The sequence below is a fragment of the Xenopus tropicalis genome, chromosome 1 (genome assembly GCF_000004195.4).
Source record: "Xenopus tropicalis strain Nigerian chromosome 1, UCB_Xtro_10.0, whole genome shotgun sequence".
Classification (NCBI taxonomy): Eukaryota; Metazoa; Chordata; class Amphibia; order Anura; family Pipidae; genus Xenopus; species Xenopus tropicalis.
The window spans coordinates 191597031-191613600 of record NC_030677.2 but is presented as its reverse complement, the minus strand read 5'-3'; the positions used below and the strand labels follow the sequence as shown (position 1 = coordinate 191613600).

Genomic DNA, 16570 nt, shown 5'->3' with positions numbered 1-16570 from the left:
CCGCTAGTACCGGCTACGTCATCTGCATGGCGCCTGTACGTCATTAGTCTGCGCCTATCGGTACACGTGATCAAGCCGTGACAGCCAGTCAGTCTATTATCTAAGTATTTTGGTTTCGCTACTATAGCGTCTCATACTGGAGTTGTGTACCGGTAACGAATAAGGAATTTGGTTTATCTCTCTGGCTCTCAGTCGGTACCGGGTCCCCCAGTTTCTTTACTTCCGGTGGGGGCAGACCGTGCAGGCGCAGCTAGTGTCTGTAGGGGGCGAAGATGGCTGACGCGTTTGGAGACGAGTTGTTCAGTGTGTTCGAAGAAGAGACTCCCGCAACCAGCAAAAGCGCCCTTCCTGCGGCAGCCGGCAAGACTGGGTAAGGAGAGGGGACGCGGCAATGGGCTGGTGTTGTGCTTCCCGAAGCTGCCTCGGTGGGCTCACCTGTAGCCCTCTGTGTAATGGCAGACCAAAGGGGAGGCCTTTCCGGGATATGAGGGAAAGATGGTTGCATTGTAGGGACGTATTTTGGTTAAAGTCGCCTGTGTTTGCTCCTGACACCCTACAAGGCCAGCACCGTATGACTTGTACCCGGCAATACGGCCTGTGCCTGTCAGAATAACCAGGGCACTGGCACCCCAAAACATTGATTTAGGGATTCATTTCCATACTGAACCTCGTTTCGTACGATATTTGGTGCGTGTATGGCAAGTCGGCAAGTCGACCGGTATCGCAGGAAGCTGCTGATATCGGGCGACTCACCGATCGGACCGGTTAAAAGATTTTGATCGGGCGCCATAGAAGGCGCCTGACCAAAATCTGCCGTCAGGGCTGAATCGGCAGAAGGAGGTGGAAATCCTATTGTTTCTACCTCCTTATCTGCTGTTTCAGCCCTGAACGGGGTGTGGCGGATCTGACGATGTTTCGTGCAACTGATGGTCGTACGAAAGATCGTCAGATCGCCACGTGTGTGGCCACCTATAGCTGGTCATGCACATACAATCACTCGGTGACTGCTCTGCCACTTAGAACAGAGAGGACTGTTTGCCCTCTGGGCCTATATTTGGCATTTAATGCAGACATGTCATTAGATTAATTTGGTGCATGGAACTTCTAACTTGCCCAATAGATATATGGCTGATTTTCAGCCTGGTAATTAATCAGACAGGCAGCCTAGAAGGCCCCATGTGTTCCAGTGTGGGACTGGCTCAGCATCTTATATTGCTTAGTATTAAAATTCCAGGTTGCTATAGAGGTTGATCATATAGTTAACTGGACTGTAGATAAATGGAAAGATCTGTTGTGTCAGACTACAGCTTTAAATCACAAATTTGCAACTAAAAATCTGCTCTTATGCCTGTCATGTCAACTGCAGCAAACGCAATGCCAAATCTAAAGGTGCCGGGGCAGGTCCTGCTCCAAAGGCTAAGCGGGAGGCCGACTGCATTGATGGACCCGACGAGGTTGTTTTTGGGAAGAAGCCAAAACTGGAGATATCATCTGCTGATGACATAAAGTAAGTTGTTTTTTTATTGTTTTTGGGAGAAAATTTCAGGTTATACTAATGTAAATGTATATTAGAATCAACACATAATCTCACTTAAACAGTTTTCACTGGATCCTGTAATGTGACTGTTGTATAATTGCCACATCTTATCCATGGGGTTATCCTAAGCAAGTACTTTATGTATGACATTTGTTTCGAAACATACCATTCACACGCATTTTAAGTGTAATATTGTACTATGAACTGGTACACAAGTCTAGTCAGTAATGACTGTCTGATCCATAATTTATACTTTAGCCTTCTGTCATTGTGTGAATGTACAGGAGTGAGTAGCTTGGAGGAAATGTGTTCTGCGCAATAAAAATCCATGGCTGTTCATTCTGATGCTTGACCCTTTCAGGCTGAGTTATTGATTCTTGTTCTGCAGTATCTAGTAGAATTAAGAATTACATTTTTTTTTTTTTTTTTTAAAGCAAAAACTATGCAGTTCGGTGGGGATATGTTTGTTTTCTTGTTCTTTAGACTGTATAGTTGAATGCAGACTGAATGCAATCAGCTTTTCTATAAGCACACACACTGGTTTCCCAAATATGTTTTCAGGCCTGGTTTATAGTGCTTGTCATATATGTTATATGGATAACCTCACAAAAGCACAGGGTGAGTCTGTCAGTACTTCCCATTCCTGTCCATACCAATCCTGTTGCTGTAAAGATATCTACAAACACTCAAAATATGGGGCAGGTTTAGGGTCTGGGAGTATCAAAGAAAGGCAAAATATCAAGGCCATTTGTCTCAAGCTTCTATTTTATGGGTTTTTTTGCCCTTTTTTTGTCTCGTGCAGCCTTGCAGACCTAATGCCCCGTATTAAAGTTCAAGAAGTAGAAACAGTGGAAGGCTGTACCCATGAGGTGAGTGACTTTCATAAGCATATAATTCCTAATTTCATAAAATCTTTTTACATCTTACAAACTTGACTGTTTTATTAATTAAACATATGTCATTATCTGTGCAGTGAAATTGTGCATAGTTATTGCATTGTAATTTAGGCTGAAAAAAGTTCATTAAAAGAACCGAACCCTAAAAAATGAACGTGGTGGTGACATACATACATACTGAATTACAGCACTAGACTAAAGGTTCAGAATCTGTTGTGCACAGGAGTATAATGTGCAGCATTTGACTAGAGCACACTGAGCATGTGCAATGCCGCTGACACTCTAAAATCCAAGATGGGGAGCTACTGTGACAACGTTGAAGGCCTGGATCATTACTAAGATAGAGATGCTGAACCTTTAGGATGGCACAATACGTTCAGTATATAAAATATTTCTAGCCGTATTCATTTTTAGAGTTTAATTCTCCTTTAATAAGTGAAACTTTGTCAGGAATCCATGTCTAGAACTACTCCACAAAGGTGCAGACCTATATTGTAATTGCAGATTATTTCTGTACAATATCAAGATCCCATTGCTCTCAGCTAAATTAAGAGGCCTATGTTTATAAAACCTCAAAATCCAATCTCTGTCTAAAACAAAACTGCAAAATTTGCTAAAAAAGAAAATCCAATCTGTTACTGAAAAAAAGGAAATTAGAGCAGAGCTTCTATTAAGTAATAGAGGTTCATTAGGGCAAATTGAACACGTCTGCTCCACAGCTAAGTAACTGGAAAACGTCTAGCGCAGGGGTAGGGAACCTATGGCTTGGGAGCCAGATGTGGCTCTTTTGATGGCTGCATCTGGCTCACTGACAAATCTTTAATAAAAAAAATAACGGGGACATGGCCTGCGCTCGGCGGATAGAAGACACGTTCTAAGCCTTAGAACACGTCTTCTATCCGCCAAGCGCAGGCCACACTCTCCTTCGCATCGCATCCGGCATCCTTGGGTAGGGGGACCTTGCCCCGCAGCATCCACAGCCAAACATATTGTATGGCTCTCACGGAACTACATTTTAAAATATGTGGTGCTTATGGCTCTCTCAGCCAAAAAGGTTCCCGACCCCTGGTCTAGCGCAAAAAAAAAAGCATGTTTAAAAAATGCAGATTGTGGAACCTGCACAAGGAAATATTTTAAAAACCAACACAAAGATACAAAACAGAATAACAGGGCATTTGCCAGTGTAGATTCCTTGCTATTAATGCTTACAGCAAGCAGATGGCGCTATTGTAAATTTAACATTTTGCAGACTGATTTGCAGGTTTTAGGCAGTCAACTTGTGTTGCTCTTTAAACAGCTCTCAATGCCGAGATGGTTATGGGTGAGAGGCATCTTAGACTGGCTGCTTTCCTTCTAGTCATGTTTCTCACGCAGTAAAACTGCTAATCATGTCCATTGCTTTATGTAGAACTATAGCTCATCCGTACCCGTGGATCACTTCAGAGTACTTCGCTTTGTACAATTACCTACTGTAATAATGTATATCCAACAGGTGGTGCTGTTCATTAGTTGCTACTCCACAGACTGAGCCGAATATACCAAGTGTAATTTCCTCATACAACCAACAGGTGTCATTGTCTCAAAGTTATTACCTGCATATTGTTTCCACCATTAACGTAATCATGTGTTATACAGAGGCAGCCACATTTATTTGCTGTATTGCCTAAGATTTTCTAGCCGTTTGGAATGATTGTCCTGCAGCTGCTTTAGAATTTTAACATTGTTTATGTGAAATAGCAGTGGATCAGCAACATCTTTTAAATACTAAATTACTGTTTGCTATTGAATTGAAATACCTTCCATTAAATATAAGTGCAGGATAGACTTTTCATATAATCGTTAAAACGGAATTATTGTGAGCAGGAGCATTTAAAACAGGGGTCTCAAACTCGCGGCCCGCGGGCCATTTGCGGCCCTCGGTACAGTATTTTGTGGCCCGCACCAACGCCTTCTCAAAAGCAATGAATGGATCGCGATTTTTATTGCGATTCAAGGGATAATGCAAGGCACGGCGGGCGGGAGCTGCTGATTGCGGAAATGACGTTATGCCATCATAACAGTTATTATGGGAAGACATTCTGTGTGCACAATTAGCTGCTAAGGAGCTAATTGTGCACACAGAACGTCTTCCTATAATAACTGTTATGATGGCATAACGTCATTTCTGCAATCAGCAGCTCCCGCCCGCCGTGCCTTGCATTATCCCTTGAAAGCCAATTTTTGGTGAAATCCCTTATGCGGCCCAGCCTCATCCTGACTTTGCCTCCTGCGGCCCCCAGGTAAATTGAGTTTGAGCCCCCTGATTTAAAACAATATTATATTTGCAGTAATCTATTTCTTCCAAGAGAGGGCGCTTTTAACAAAACCTTCTGCACACTTTGAGGGTTTTTCCTTAGTGCAGTACTAACAATAACCAACAGATGTCGCTAATGATCTAATAGAGTACAACCAATAGGTGTCGCTATAAATCGTTTTTTGGTCTAAACCAGTGCTGTCCTCCTTCCTTGCAGGCAGAAGAGTTAATACATTAAATGTTTGCTGGCAAAAAAAATGTAAACATGAAGTTATAGAAAAGAATCTGTGATGCTCATTGGTAATGTTCATCACACTGTTGCGATCTTGTAGGTACAGCCCCATAGAAATGAATGGTGCTTGTTAACTCTTGCATTCCAGCATTACACGCAAAAAAAGCCACTGCATTGCATATGAATAATGCCCTCCCCTATTCCCCTTTGTCTCTTCCTACTAACTGTGCAAAAGCAGGGGGTGTAAGTGCAATGTGGGAATTCAAAAGGAATGTTTATAGGCTGTCCTAGATATTCCTGGAACTATATGGCAGTGTCTGTTAACACAATATTTAAACGGGCTCAAAGCCAAGATGTGTCAAGTCCCTTTCCCTGTGCTAATAACTCCCATTTCCATTACATTGTGCTTCACATTCGACTGCACCTCATGTTTTGCTTTTGTGTGTTTTCTTTGCAGGTTGCACTTCCTGCAGATGAAGAATACGTGCCCTTAAAACCACGAGTTGGAAAAGCAGCAAAGGTTTATATTTTAGTTTTGTTTTGTTTTGCTTCTCATGTACGCCAAAAGTGCTCTTTATGAAAACAAATAAAAAGAGGGCCCTAGTGAGTTGCATGCACAGAGTTCTTTCTCTGGATATCGGGCATCATACAACTAAGCGGAAGTTACCTATTTACTTGTCTTGTACAACTTGTTCTTTGTAGACTACAGTAGAAGCATTTGACCGTATAATTCTAGTGACTCATATTGGGCCAATCCAACCTGAGTACTAATTGTGTTACACAGGGTACTTTGACATCTTGGTCTGCCTCATACTTCTAAATCTGGCTGATGTGGCCCTTGGCAGACTGGATTTTCCCATCTAGCCTAATAAAAGGGCTATTTTTTATTTTATTTTTTTAAAGACCAATTGAAAAGTTGCTAAGAATATGTGATTCTATAAAATACTAAGCGTTACCCTAAAATATTTGCACATCTTTAAATTATGCTGTTTTACCTCAATATTTTAAGCAGGGGTGGGGATAACAGGGCACTTGATTAGTACAGGTTTCTCTGTATATTTGCTGACTAACTGGAATTTCCTTTCTGTACCACTATTCAGAGATGTCTGATGGTCTGCCTCATCATACATGCATTAGGAATTTGAGTTTAAAGAAACACTTCTTACAGCCTTAATTTTTTTGTTTTTATTGCAATTATTTAATATAATGAGGAAAACAGACTTAAATGAAATATTTTCTGCTTGCAGGAATATCCATTTGTTCTGGATGCCTTCCAAAGAGAAGCAATTCTGTGTATCGATAACAACCAGTCTGTTCTAGTGTCCGCTCACACGTCTGCTGGGAAAACTGTTTGTGCTGAGTATGTTTTTACTTTCCATAATTCATTATATTTCAGTGTACAGTCACCTTAGAGGCTATTCCCTTTCCCTTATTTTTGCCTCTGTTCCTTTGCAGTGTAGTAAATGTCATAGTATTGCAGTGGTTGCCTTCCACATATTACATAAACCAAATGAATTGGAGCACACTCCCACATTTTATGGAACATAAAAGGCCTTTATTAGCAATGCATTGGCACAGGCCACAACGTGGTCTCTACCATTATATTGCTAATAAAGGCATTTTATGTTCCATAAAATGTGGGAGAGTGCTCCAATTTATTTAGTTTAGGTGAGCAACTAATGGGAAATGTGACTATATAGGACTAGAGTTAGCATATCAAGATAATTAAAAAGGGTTTACAACAATCCTCCACCATAGGAGGAGAGGGCCCTGCTCGCAACAGCTTACAGATCCCATTATGTTCCGACTTACCTGCTCTTTTCCAGATATTCTATTGCATTGGCTCTGCGTGAAAAACAACGTGTCATTTTCACTAGTCCTATCAAAGCTCTCAGCAACCAGAAATACAGAGAGATGTACGAGGAATTCCAAGATGTGGGGTTAATGACAGGAGATGTCACCATCAACCCTACGGCCTCCTGCCTGGTTATGACAACTGAGGTATTGTGGTGCATTTGATTTTCCACCATTGTGCCAGTCTCTTCTCCTTGCTTCAGACTTCAGTGTTATCTTTATTGAAATGCTAATTTTTTTTTCTTTTGGTCTTGCTCCCATTGTAGATTTTGCGCAGCATGTTATACAGGGGATCTGAAGTCATGCGTGAAGTGGCCTGGGTTATTTTTGATGAGATTCATTATATGAGAGATGCAGGTATAAATCAGTGTGCTTCTAATGGACAATTCTCTGCTTTTTTATCTTGAAATATTTGACCTTCTTTGTAACCATACTTAAGGGGTTATGTAGTAAAAGGCACTAAGTTTGCCCAGGAGCAGTAACCCATAGCAACCAATCAGCAGGTAGAAGTTACTAGTCACCAGTTTAAAAGCAAACATCTCAAACAAGCTGATCTTTCCTCCATATGCCAACCTTGAGATCTGATTGGTTTGCTATGGGCAACATCACCGTTGATGTTTGTCTTCAGTGTTAATAATAATAATATGCCCCATATCTGTTTAAAGAGGGTTTCTCTCACCAGAGAAGGATTTGATTATATTGTAAGTCTTATGTTTCACAGAAAGAGGAGTAGTCTGGGAGGAGACAATTATACTTCTGCCAGATAATGTGCACTATGTGTTCCTGTCAGCAACCATCCCAAATGCACGGCAGTTTGCTGAATGGATCTGTCACCTTCATAAACAGGTATGTCCATGAGCATTCTGTAAATAGTTTGCATCATTTTCTCAGTCCAGTAATATGTTCGCTTCTATGGTGTCTGTAGTTCATTAACTTCTGTATGACTGCGCATTACCCAACCCTGACTGTCATCCTGTGCCATAGTTAAAGGGATACTAATTTTCATGAAATATAATAAAATAAGGGTCTGTATTTAATCATTTTTCAGCAAGCAGGCCTGACAATACAAATGCAGACACATTTTTAGAATGCTATTGTCTACATGCTAAGTTCTTTTTAATTTAAAATGACCACTCAGATTCCTGCATACAAAACCACTTTAACTATAGAGTTTGTTTACTCATTAGTCCATTCTTATACAAGTAATGTAGGACATTTTACAAAAAGATCGCTTTGTGTCTTTTCAGCCTTGTCACGTCATTTACACAGACTATCGACCCACTCCTCTACAACATTACATCTTTCCATCAGGGGGAGATGGACTCCATCTGGTTGTGGATGAAAATGTAAGTTCAATATTTTCAGTTTGATTTAAGGTGGTCATAAACGAGCAGATATTAGCTGCCGATTCAGGTCCTTCCGACTGATTCGGCAGCTTATCCGCCAGTGTATGGGCCTCTCTGACCGACATCGGGTCTAAAATTGCAAGGTCTCGATCGGGCAGGTTTGTGTTAACGCTGTATGAGTGAATAAAAACATATATGAAACAATACAATAGGGCTCATTTAGCAAGAGCATTACTGTCTACATCATTCTAACTGGTATTTGTAAGATTTTGTTCTATCTGAATTAACGATGCTGGGAGATGTGGGATGTTTAATATCCTTTGCTACTGTGCAAAATAGACCAAATTCACCTGGTGATGCCGCAAGCTCTCTCCTTCTGCCATGTCTGTGCTCATATCTTTGGCCATACCTGCCTTTTTGTTTGTATTGCTCTGCAGGTTAGCTCATGTGCTTTACAGGTAATATGGTTTTTAAGGCCATGATATAAATTATTGAGGTTTGACAGCTTTAACTGTCCAAAGAGTTAGCTGTTTATACGTTAGCAGGTTTATATGATGCAGTAAAAATAACTTGTAAAACTTAATTTACATTTCAGATGTTGCATAGTGCCTTGTATTCCCATACAGATTTCTTTTGCGGGCAGCTTTACCTTAACATTCTGTCCTACCCTTTTGGTCTGTTTGTTTGGTTGCTGTTCTTAGTTATTTTTCCTGATGGTCTGGGCAGAAGCCACGTAGGGCAGATTTCCAGCCTGTGGGACATGTTGCTCTCTGTGGAACAAGCCGTAATATTCATGTGAAGTTAGTGGGCTGGATCTTTTGTGCAGCGCCTGTGTCTCTTGATCTAAGCAGCTCAGTATGGCCTGCATGTGAGCTCCTACTTTGAGTCTTTAGATTATTGCCAGCCCTTTGTAATGAGATTGCCAGGCAAAATCTCTTTATTGTCCTATTTATTAAAGGCATAGCATGCCTCTTGTTTTTTTGTTTTGGCTGGTTACACACACTCACACTATTAACGTTAATCCGATGCATTTTATGAAATATCCACTGATCCCCCGACAGAATATAGTATTCTTAATGGAGGTTATAGTTGCTGTAGATACTGTCTGAGAATTGCACTCTTATTTGTTCTTGATGTTTTCCACATCACATCTCATGGGTACATTTGCTGCTGTTTGGATGTTTGGAAGTTTGACTCCACTACAAACCACATTACAAACCTCATTCCCTCATCAAAAGAGCCGGCCAAGGGCACGGAGTGATGGCTGGCTGTAACATAAAGCAAAAATAGGGTTGGAAGCAGAATAAAGTGTCAGGCTTGCAGGGGTGGCTGAAATTTTACATTTGATTTGGATCTGGATTGGAAAAAAGGGTTAGCATGCATTGAAATGATGAAAATTGGTACAAAGTGCTGGGATAAAATTCCTGAGATGAAAGTGAACTAGGGCCATGGCTGAAATTTGCGACTGCATTGCGCACAAACTTGATTTTGTCAACACACACACACAACTCTCACCCTAGCACACACATGCAGGCTCTGACAAAAAATCATATACTAGCAGCAGTATTCTTCCTACAAGCACACATATTCCTGTATTTACTCACATGCACATTTTAACTCTCACTATTACAATACAGTTATTCTGTCTTCCAGGAATAAATGTACACACATACTCATAAACTCTTACAAAAGTATGTGGTCTCTCAGCCATTTTTTTTCCTAATTTTTAACACAAAATATTAACGTGCTATAAGCAGAAACAGGGACATTACCATACACAGTTTTTAAGTAGCAATGGTTAGTGAATGTGTTGATCTTCATGTAACTGTTCATTTCTTGTTTTCTTCTTTTAGGGAGACTTCAGGGAAGATAACTTTAATACAGCAATGCAGGTTCTCAGAGATGCGGGGGACTTGGCTAAAGGAGACCAGAAAGGACGCAAAGGAGGAACAAAAGGTAAAAGGAAATATATACTAAACTAAAATACAAGTATAAATATATGTATGTATAAAATATACACACAGGAACAAAATATCTCTATGTATAAACAGTATGACATGTATTTTCCTCCTAGGCCCTTCTAATGTGTTCAAGATTGTAAAGATGATCATGGAGAGAAACTTCCAACCTGTTATCATCTTTAGCTTCAGTAAGAAGGACTGTGAGGCCTATGCACTACAAATGTCCAAACTGGATTTTAATACAGGTACTACAAAATTAGGTCTCAGGTAAATATTATCACTACCTTTCCCTGGTTTTCTTACACTTCTGTTTACCCACAGATGAAGAGAAAAAAATGGTTGAAGAAGTATTTAATAATGCAATAGACTGTCTCTCTGATGAAGATAAGAAGCTCCCACAGGTCAGTTGCCTTGACGTTTAATACTTAAATATAAGTTAAAGGATATGTGCACTGTGGCTGGTATGCAATCAGAACAGTGTCATTTGAAACTCCTAAATATCCCTCCTAGCTGAAAGTACAGGAAGAGACACTTTTGACGTTTTGGATTACCTTACCCATTGAGAGTTACTATAGTGCAGATTTTTTGGTCCAGTATTTCTCTGAGCAGTATTTGGTCAGGGCCTCTGTTGCTTTATTGCTAGGTTACAGATATCTGAAAGTTAGTACAGCTTGTAACTATTTGCCACAAATCTTACCCCAGTTATCCTTTCATCTGGCATTTCAGCAGTCTCTAGGATAGCACCCTTCTCAAATCTTGCCCTAACTAGGTTGCCTCCTCCCAGACACTGTCTTCCCTAGCGGGCAAGCCCCACTCCTGGGAACCACTGCTATAGAGAATGATGCAAACTTGGCAAAATGATAACTTTTTCATTAACACTTGACATGACAGTTAATGTCAAGCAGGACCCAACCTTATAACTGACACTTTAAAATTCCCAATCTACCATTTTGTATATTCCTGTTCTTTCTGTACTAAATTGTCACTCCTGTCTAATTTGCCTTATTAGACATGTGGGCAATTTCCTGCAATGACAGTTTGTCAGGGGTGCTAACTTTGGTTATTTTTAAGGCCAAATTTCAGGTGGCAGCTGCCCTTGCAATGCTCGTGCGTTTTGTTTGGGGTAGTGTTTTGAATTATTAGATGTAACACTTGTTTGTCACTATGTATCATTCATTTATCTTTTACGATTACAGGTTGAACATGTACTGCCTCTTCTTAAGCGGGGCATTGGGATTCATCATGGTGGGCTACTTCCTATACTGAAGGAGACCATTGAGATCCTTTTCTCAGAAGGCTTACTGAAGGTAACCTTAAAGCAAAATACTGATGCATGCTATGCTGAAACATCTTCCTTATTAATTACACAAGGTTAACTACTTTTGTTTTTTGGCAGAAACTTTATATTTACATTTCAGTACCATGCACTGTGAATCCTAGTTTTAAGGGCTCATTTACTTTAACATAGGTGCTAAATTGCCCACAGAAACTAGTCCATAATTAGCAATCAATTAGTAATTAGTCTACTTATTTACATTTGTAAAAAATAATAACCAGTATAGTAGGTGGCAAGGACCTTGCTCATTAGAGCTTGCAGTCTAAAGGATTCACATGGTTTGGCTCTTGCTTTTGATATAGAAACTGATATTTTATACAACTGCTGGTTAACGTTTGCTCAAAGCTTCTTCATTCATTCTCCTGCTTTCCTGTGTTGCATTGAACCCAATAAAAATGTGTTTTTCTTGCACATATGCCATTTTTCCACCCACCCCTCCCTTTAACTGGTAATTGTTCTTACAAGTTTTGCTGTTTCCTATTGCAGTGTGTGCAGCTAAGATCGCTGACAGACTGTGGAAGTAAATAATAACATCATCAAAAGCAAATGTATTTATTTTTATGCATACACCAACTAGCAGTAGAGGAAAGGCTTGCTTTATTTTGCCAGCTGGTCAGCCTGCCTTCCAGGTTTTTATTTTGTTTAAGCCCCCTCTTTTTTAGGTCCCAGTGTTGGTCAAGGCCCCTATTAGCTTATAACAGGTTACAGATATATGGAAACATCCACTCACCTACATGTACAGATACATAGCTAATCCTGCCTGATTTGAACACTGCGTTTAAATAATTACCTAGGAAAGCATATAGATGTTGTCAAATCACAATAACTGACCTCCCTGTGCGGTCCACCCACAGAGTTTGATAGCCTCTGCATGGCAGATTGCCTCCAGAGAAAGAATCATGGCTGATTAAAGCTGGCCATACATGTACTAATATTATAGCAATAGCTTGTATGCAGTATTCCAGTAGTACTTTATTATTATAGCTCTTATGCAGTGTTCCTGCTTTTTATTGAAAAGGTCTTGTCATCAGCTGTTACCAGGCCTTTTTGTTTGTCAGTTTTTTTTAGCAATCCGTATTTTCTTAATGGCAATGCAGTAGCTCTGTTGTCAGTATTGCCTTTCCGATCCAGCTGTGCTGCTGAGTGTGTACCCGTAATACACATGTACAGTTGGCGTGAGCCTGATTTTTAGAGGTTTGGGAAGCAATGCTTCAGGAGAAAATAAATGGAAGATAATCGCTACCTCAGAGTAGGGTATGTTTTTCCTCTCAGAGCATAATGTGGAAAATATGACCTAATAAACTGATCTTACTTTGCCTGAAATCCCACAGTTTAACACTTAAAATGTCCACTGCTCTTTTTACTTCCAGGCTTTGTTTGCCACAGAGACATTTGCCATGGGTATAAATATGCCAGCCAGGACTGTTCTATTTACCAGTGCACGGAAATTTGACGGAAAAGATTTCCGTTGGGTAAGCTTGTTAATTGTTTCTAACATTAATAAAACAACATGATCTGTATCTCGTTTGTGGATAAACAATGTATTCGTTGTACTGTATTTAGAGAATGGTGTACATTTGTAGTCTTACAGTCTGGAGTATTGCAAAATGTGAATGTCCATCTTGCACACTTACAAATGTGTAAACATGTAAATAAGTCTAAGGCCCCTACATTGTTTTTGATACAACCTACTTCCCCCCCTCATACCCAATGAATGACTGCAAGCTGTATATCCTACCTTACATTACTTTAGGTTTCTAGAGTGTCTCAGCCCTTATGGGTCACAATGAATTCTGACAAGTAGTGGTTAATTTAAAAAAAAAAAACAAAAAAAACTTTCTATATAATTCCTCCCTAGATCTCATCAGGTGAATACATTCAGATGTCTGGCCGTGCTGGGAGACGTGGTATGGATGAAAGGGGAATAGTCATTCTCATGGTTGATGAGAAAATGAGCCCAACAGTCGGAAAACAGCTGCTAAAGGTAGAACCTCTCATGTTGCCCATTACAAATATCGAATACCATTTGCTAGTTTTTTCTCTAAGTTTACAGAAATGTTAGTAGTCTTATGGGTGGGGTGCTTATTATTCTACCCTGAGGCACATTTACTGTTTTGTGCTTGGTACTTAAGCCTCATCTCTTGGTATCCATAAGTTTTCATTTGCAGTTTTGGCAGATGTCACTTTGCCAGTTGGGATAGATCAGTCCCGAGATCTGCTCCAGAACTTGTGATTTCTTAATGCAGCTACCTTTTCCCTGAAATCGACCATCCTGAACCCAGTCACGTCTGACTTCCAGCATTACTGTGTACCAAGTTTAGAATAATAGTTTTGGGATCATTTCCCATGCTCATGATATCTGAGCTCTTAGTATTTCCAGCTCTGAGATGCTAAACGGCTCTGCTTGAAACTTTTTGTGCATAGAAACAAGAACATATGGTGAACGTATGGTGTCCTAGCCTCCAAGGCTGTTGCTCTGTATATTATTTGACAGTTTTATTTTGTTTTTTTGTTAGGTTTGCATATATTGGTACACCAATAGGGAACAAGAAGCCCAGGGTTTTATGCGTGCATTAATAGTATATAGTCCCTTTCTGCATTAAAACTGACATCTGTTTGCATTTAGCCAATTGCATAAACACATTTTGTCACTTACAAGCCTTGTGCCCAATCAGGAAAACTATTGTTACAAAGGGTTCAGTACTGATATGCTACAACGTCTGTCTGCTGCTGGGCTGAGGCTTTCTTTCCTTTAATCGCTACGGCTTTTCTACCATTGTGTTTTGCTGATGCTGAAGGGGAGCAAAATCCTTTAAAATAGGACAAACAGGACTAGCCTTTTAAAACTGCTCTGCTAGTCTTGGAAGCTAGAAACTCACACTTTAGTCAGCCACACAAACAGTTACACAGATACATGCTAAGCATTCAGACTACAATAGACAACTGTGCTGATTCTACCTAGAACTTCAGCGATGATGTTCTAGAGACTTCTTTATATCCGAGTGCTGCTCTTTTGGTTGTTTTTTTTGGGGGGGAGGGGCACCTTTACCATTTAATCTTTTTCATTGTTTGAAGGGTTAAAAATAAGAAAGAGGGCAACAAATAACTAAAATAGTGCACAAGGGGGTATTTAAATACTAAATATAAGGTGATCTTCCCTTATAGCTGCAGAGATTTGCTTATGCCTCGCAGCACATTTAAACAAACTGAAGTTAACATTCTGCGTAATTATTGTTAACACTCTTGGCTATTTATCCTTAAAACATGGTGTCCCCTTCCATCAAGATGATTAGCATGGCATGAGCTGTACTTTGGATATGTTTTCTCCATTATGAGTGACTCAGTAAGATGCTGAATTCTGCAGCAGAGAAGACTTTTGTCCTTTTGTTATGACCCAGAGCATTGCATTTTGGTCCCCTGCACCTTGGGCACCACAATCAGACTTGGTGGCAGCAAGAAATAATCAGTGCTACATGACAGTCTCTAGCCTCACAATTTCAAATTAAAAAATAATCTACTTGTATGTTAATGAAAGGGGTAGAGCAGACTTGATGTCTCTGACCTTATGTTGCTTTTTTTTTTTTTTTTGTTCCACAATTTGTGACAACATTTATGTTGGCAAACTCTGAGGGCATTAGTAGAAAATATGCCAGCAGGTTCAGACCGTGCATGAGTCACTTAGAAATAGGGGGTTTAAAATTGTATTCACACTTGCAAACATGTGCTTAACTGCAGTTTGATAATGCCTTCTCACCTCGTAATCCAGTAATCTGCTTTAACTTCTAAGCGTGCTCTTCATGGCTTCAGACCTTTTCACAATCCGCTTGTAGCCTACTTACATTCGTCACACAACTCACTCCAACACAAATGCAAGCAATTCTGCATTGTATTAAGAGCAGCTGTGTAGTGGTTTGTGCAGCTCTAAAAAAATCAAATGAGCTGGCAAACAAGCAGATCTTTTCCCAATATACCCATCCTGAGGTGGGCAATATAGGATTGATCCAGACATTGGTCCCTTGGGCCAAAATGATCAGATCATATTAACGGGATGCAGGCCATCGGGGCAAGGGCCACTACAACAAGCCAATCCTTTCCTTATGGGTTTTTATCCCACTTCTGCAGGTCTTTCATTTTCTTCTACATCTATGCAAGCGACCAATTGTGTACAGACCTTGATTTGTGCATCAGACTTTCTCCAAGCTGTTGCAACAAGTAGTAAGCACAGAATGTTCAAGAATTTTATTGTACATTGAAGCTTTCAGGTTTGCTTTCAACTGATTTAGATGTTATTTATAAATAGTACTCTTCTCACATGAGCCAAACTTTCACATGGAGAAGTGCAACTTATAATGCCATGGAACACATTTCAAACAGGTCCTGTGTCACATGTTGATAACTCCAGCCAATTCCTCCAATGTCCAGCCAATTCCTGGACATTGAAGACATGCACATTAGAAGAGGTATCCGGATTATTGACCATAAAGGATGTGCGGTTACTGTGAGCTTATAGTATAAAGTTATTGCTCTGCATACAACTGTACCTGCCTGACTGCGAATAGTGGTTAGTTATATCTACAGCAACTGCATCAGGGTACTTAATATTCCCATGCCCTGAGCCATACCACACAAGAACTGTATATGTATCAGGAAACATAACTTTTCCCTCCATGACAGCAGTTCAAGTCCATATGGCTCAGTGTAAGGAGATGATAAGCACACCAGGAATGTTTCTGTACATATATTTATACTGTATTGTTAGCAGCCACACAGGATGATCCCAATGGCTATTTCCTTGTTGCATGAGTGAGTCTTGTCACTTTCTGCAGTACTTTGAATGCTTGCCACTGTGAAGCTCTGCTGCAGGGCAATAACTATTTTTTTCCCATGAGATCCTGTTATTCAGTCAGTAAAATGAGAGAACAAATCATACATATCATAAATATATTTATTCCTCCAAGTAGATTTGCTCCAGCTTGAGGTCAGATTACGCTTGTGCACAACATGTTTCCAGTAGTGCAAAGGATTCTTAATTAGAATGAGATCAGTGCATAACCTGGATCATTGTAGTGGCACATTCATATAATTCTACTTGAACCACTCCAGTTTTGCTTTGAC

The 16570-nt window shown here is 40.1% G+C and overlaps 1 protein-coding gene across 1 annotated transcript in view; it reads left to right on the top strand.

Moving 5' to 3' along the window:
• Positions 1–81: 81 nt before the first annotated feature.
• Positions 82–16570, top strand: part of mtrex (Mtr4 exosome RNA helicase) — a 63330-nt gene continuing 46841 nt past the window's right edge. Inside the window, exons 1-15 of the mRNA XM_002941111.5 lie at positions 82–370; positions 1367–1507; positions 2340–2406; positions 5416–5478; positions 6206–6318; positions 6785–6959; positions 7079–7169; positions 7534–7658; positions 8060–8158; positions 10012–10114; positions 10233–10364; positions 10441–10520; positions 11316–11426; positions 12826–12927; positions 13314–13439. Coding sequence (XP_002941157.1) covers positions 273–370; positions 1367–1507; positions 2340–2406; positions 5416–5478; positions 6206–6318; positions 6785–6959; positions 7079–7169; positions 7534–7658; positions 8060–8158; positions 10012–10114; positions 10233–10364; positions 10441–10520; positions 11316–11426; positions 12826–12927; positions 13314–13439 — 1626 coding nt within the window. The 5' untranslated portion in view covers positions 82–272. The remainder of the gene's footprint in view (positions 371–1366; positions 1508–2339; positions 2407–5415; positions 5479–6205; positions 6319–6784; positions 6960–7078; positions 7170–7533; positions 7659–8059; positions 8159–10011; positions 10115–10232; positions 10365–10440; positions 10521–11315; positions 11427–12825; positions 12928–13313; positions 13440–16570) is intronic.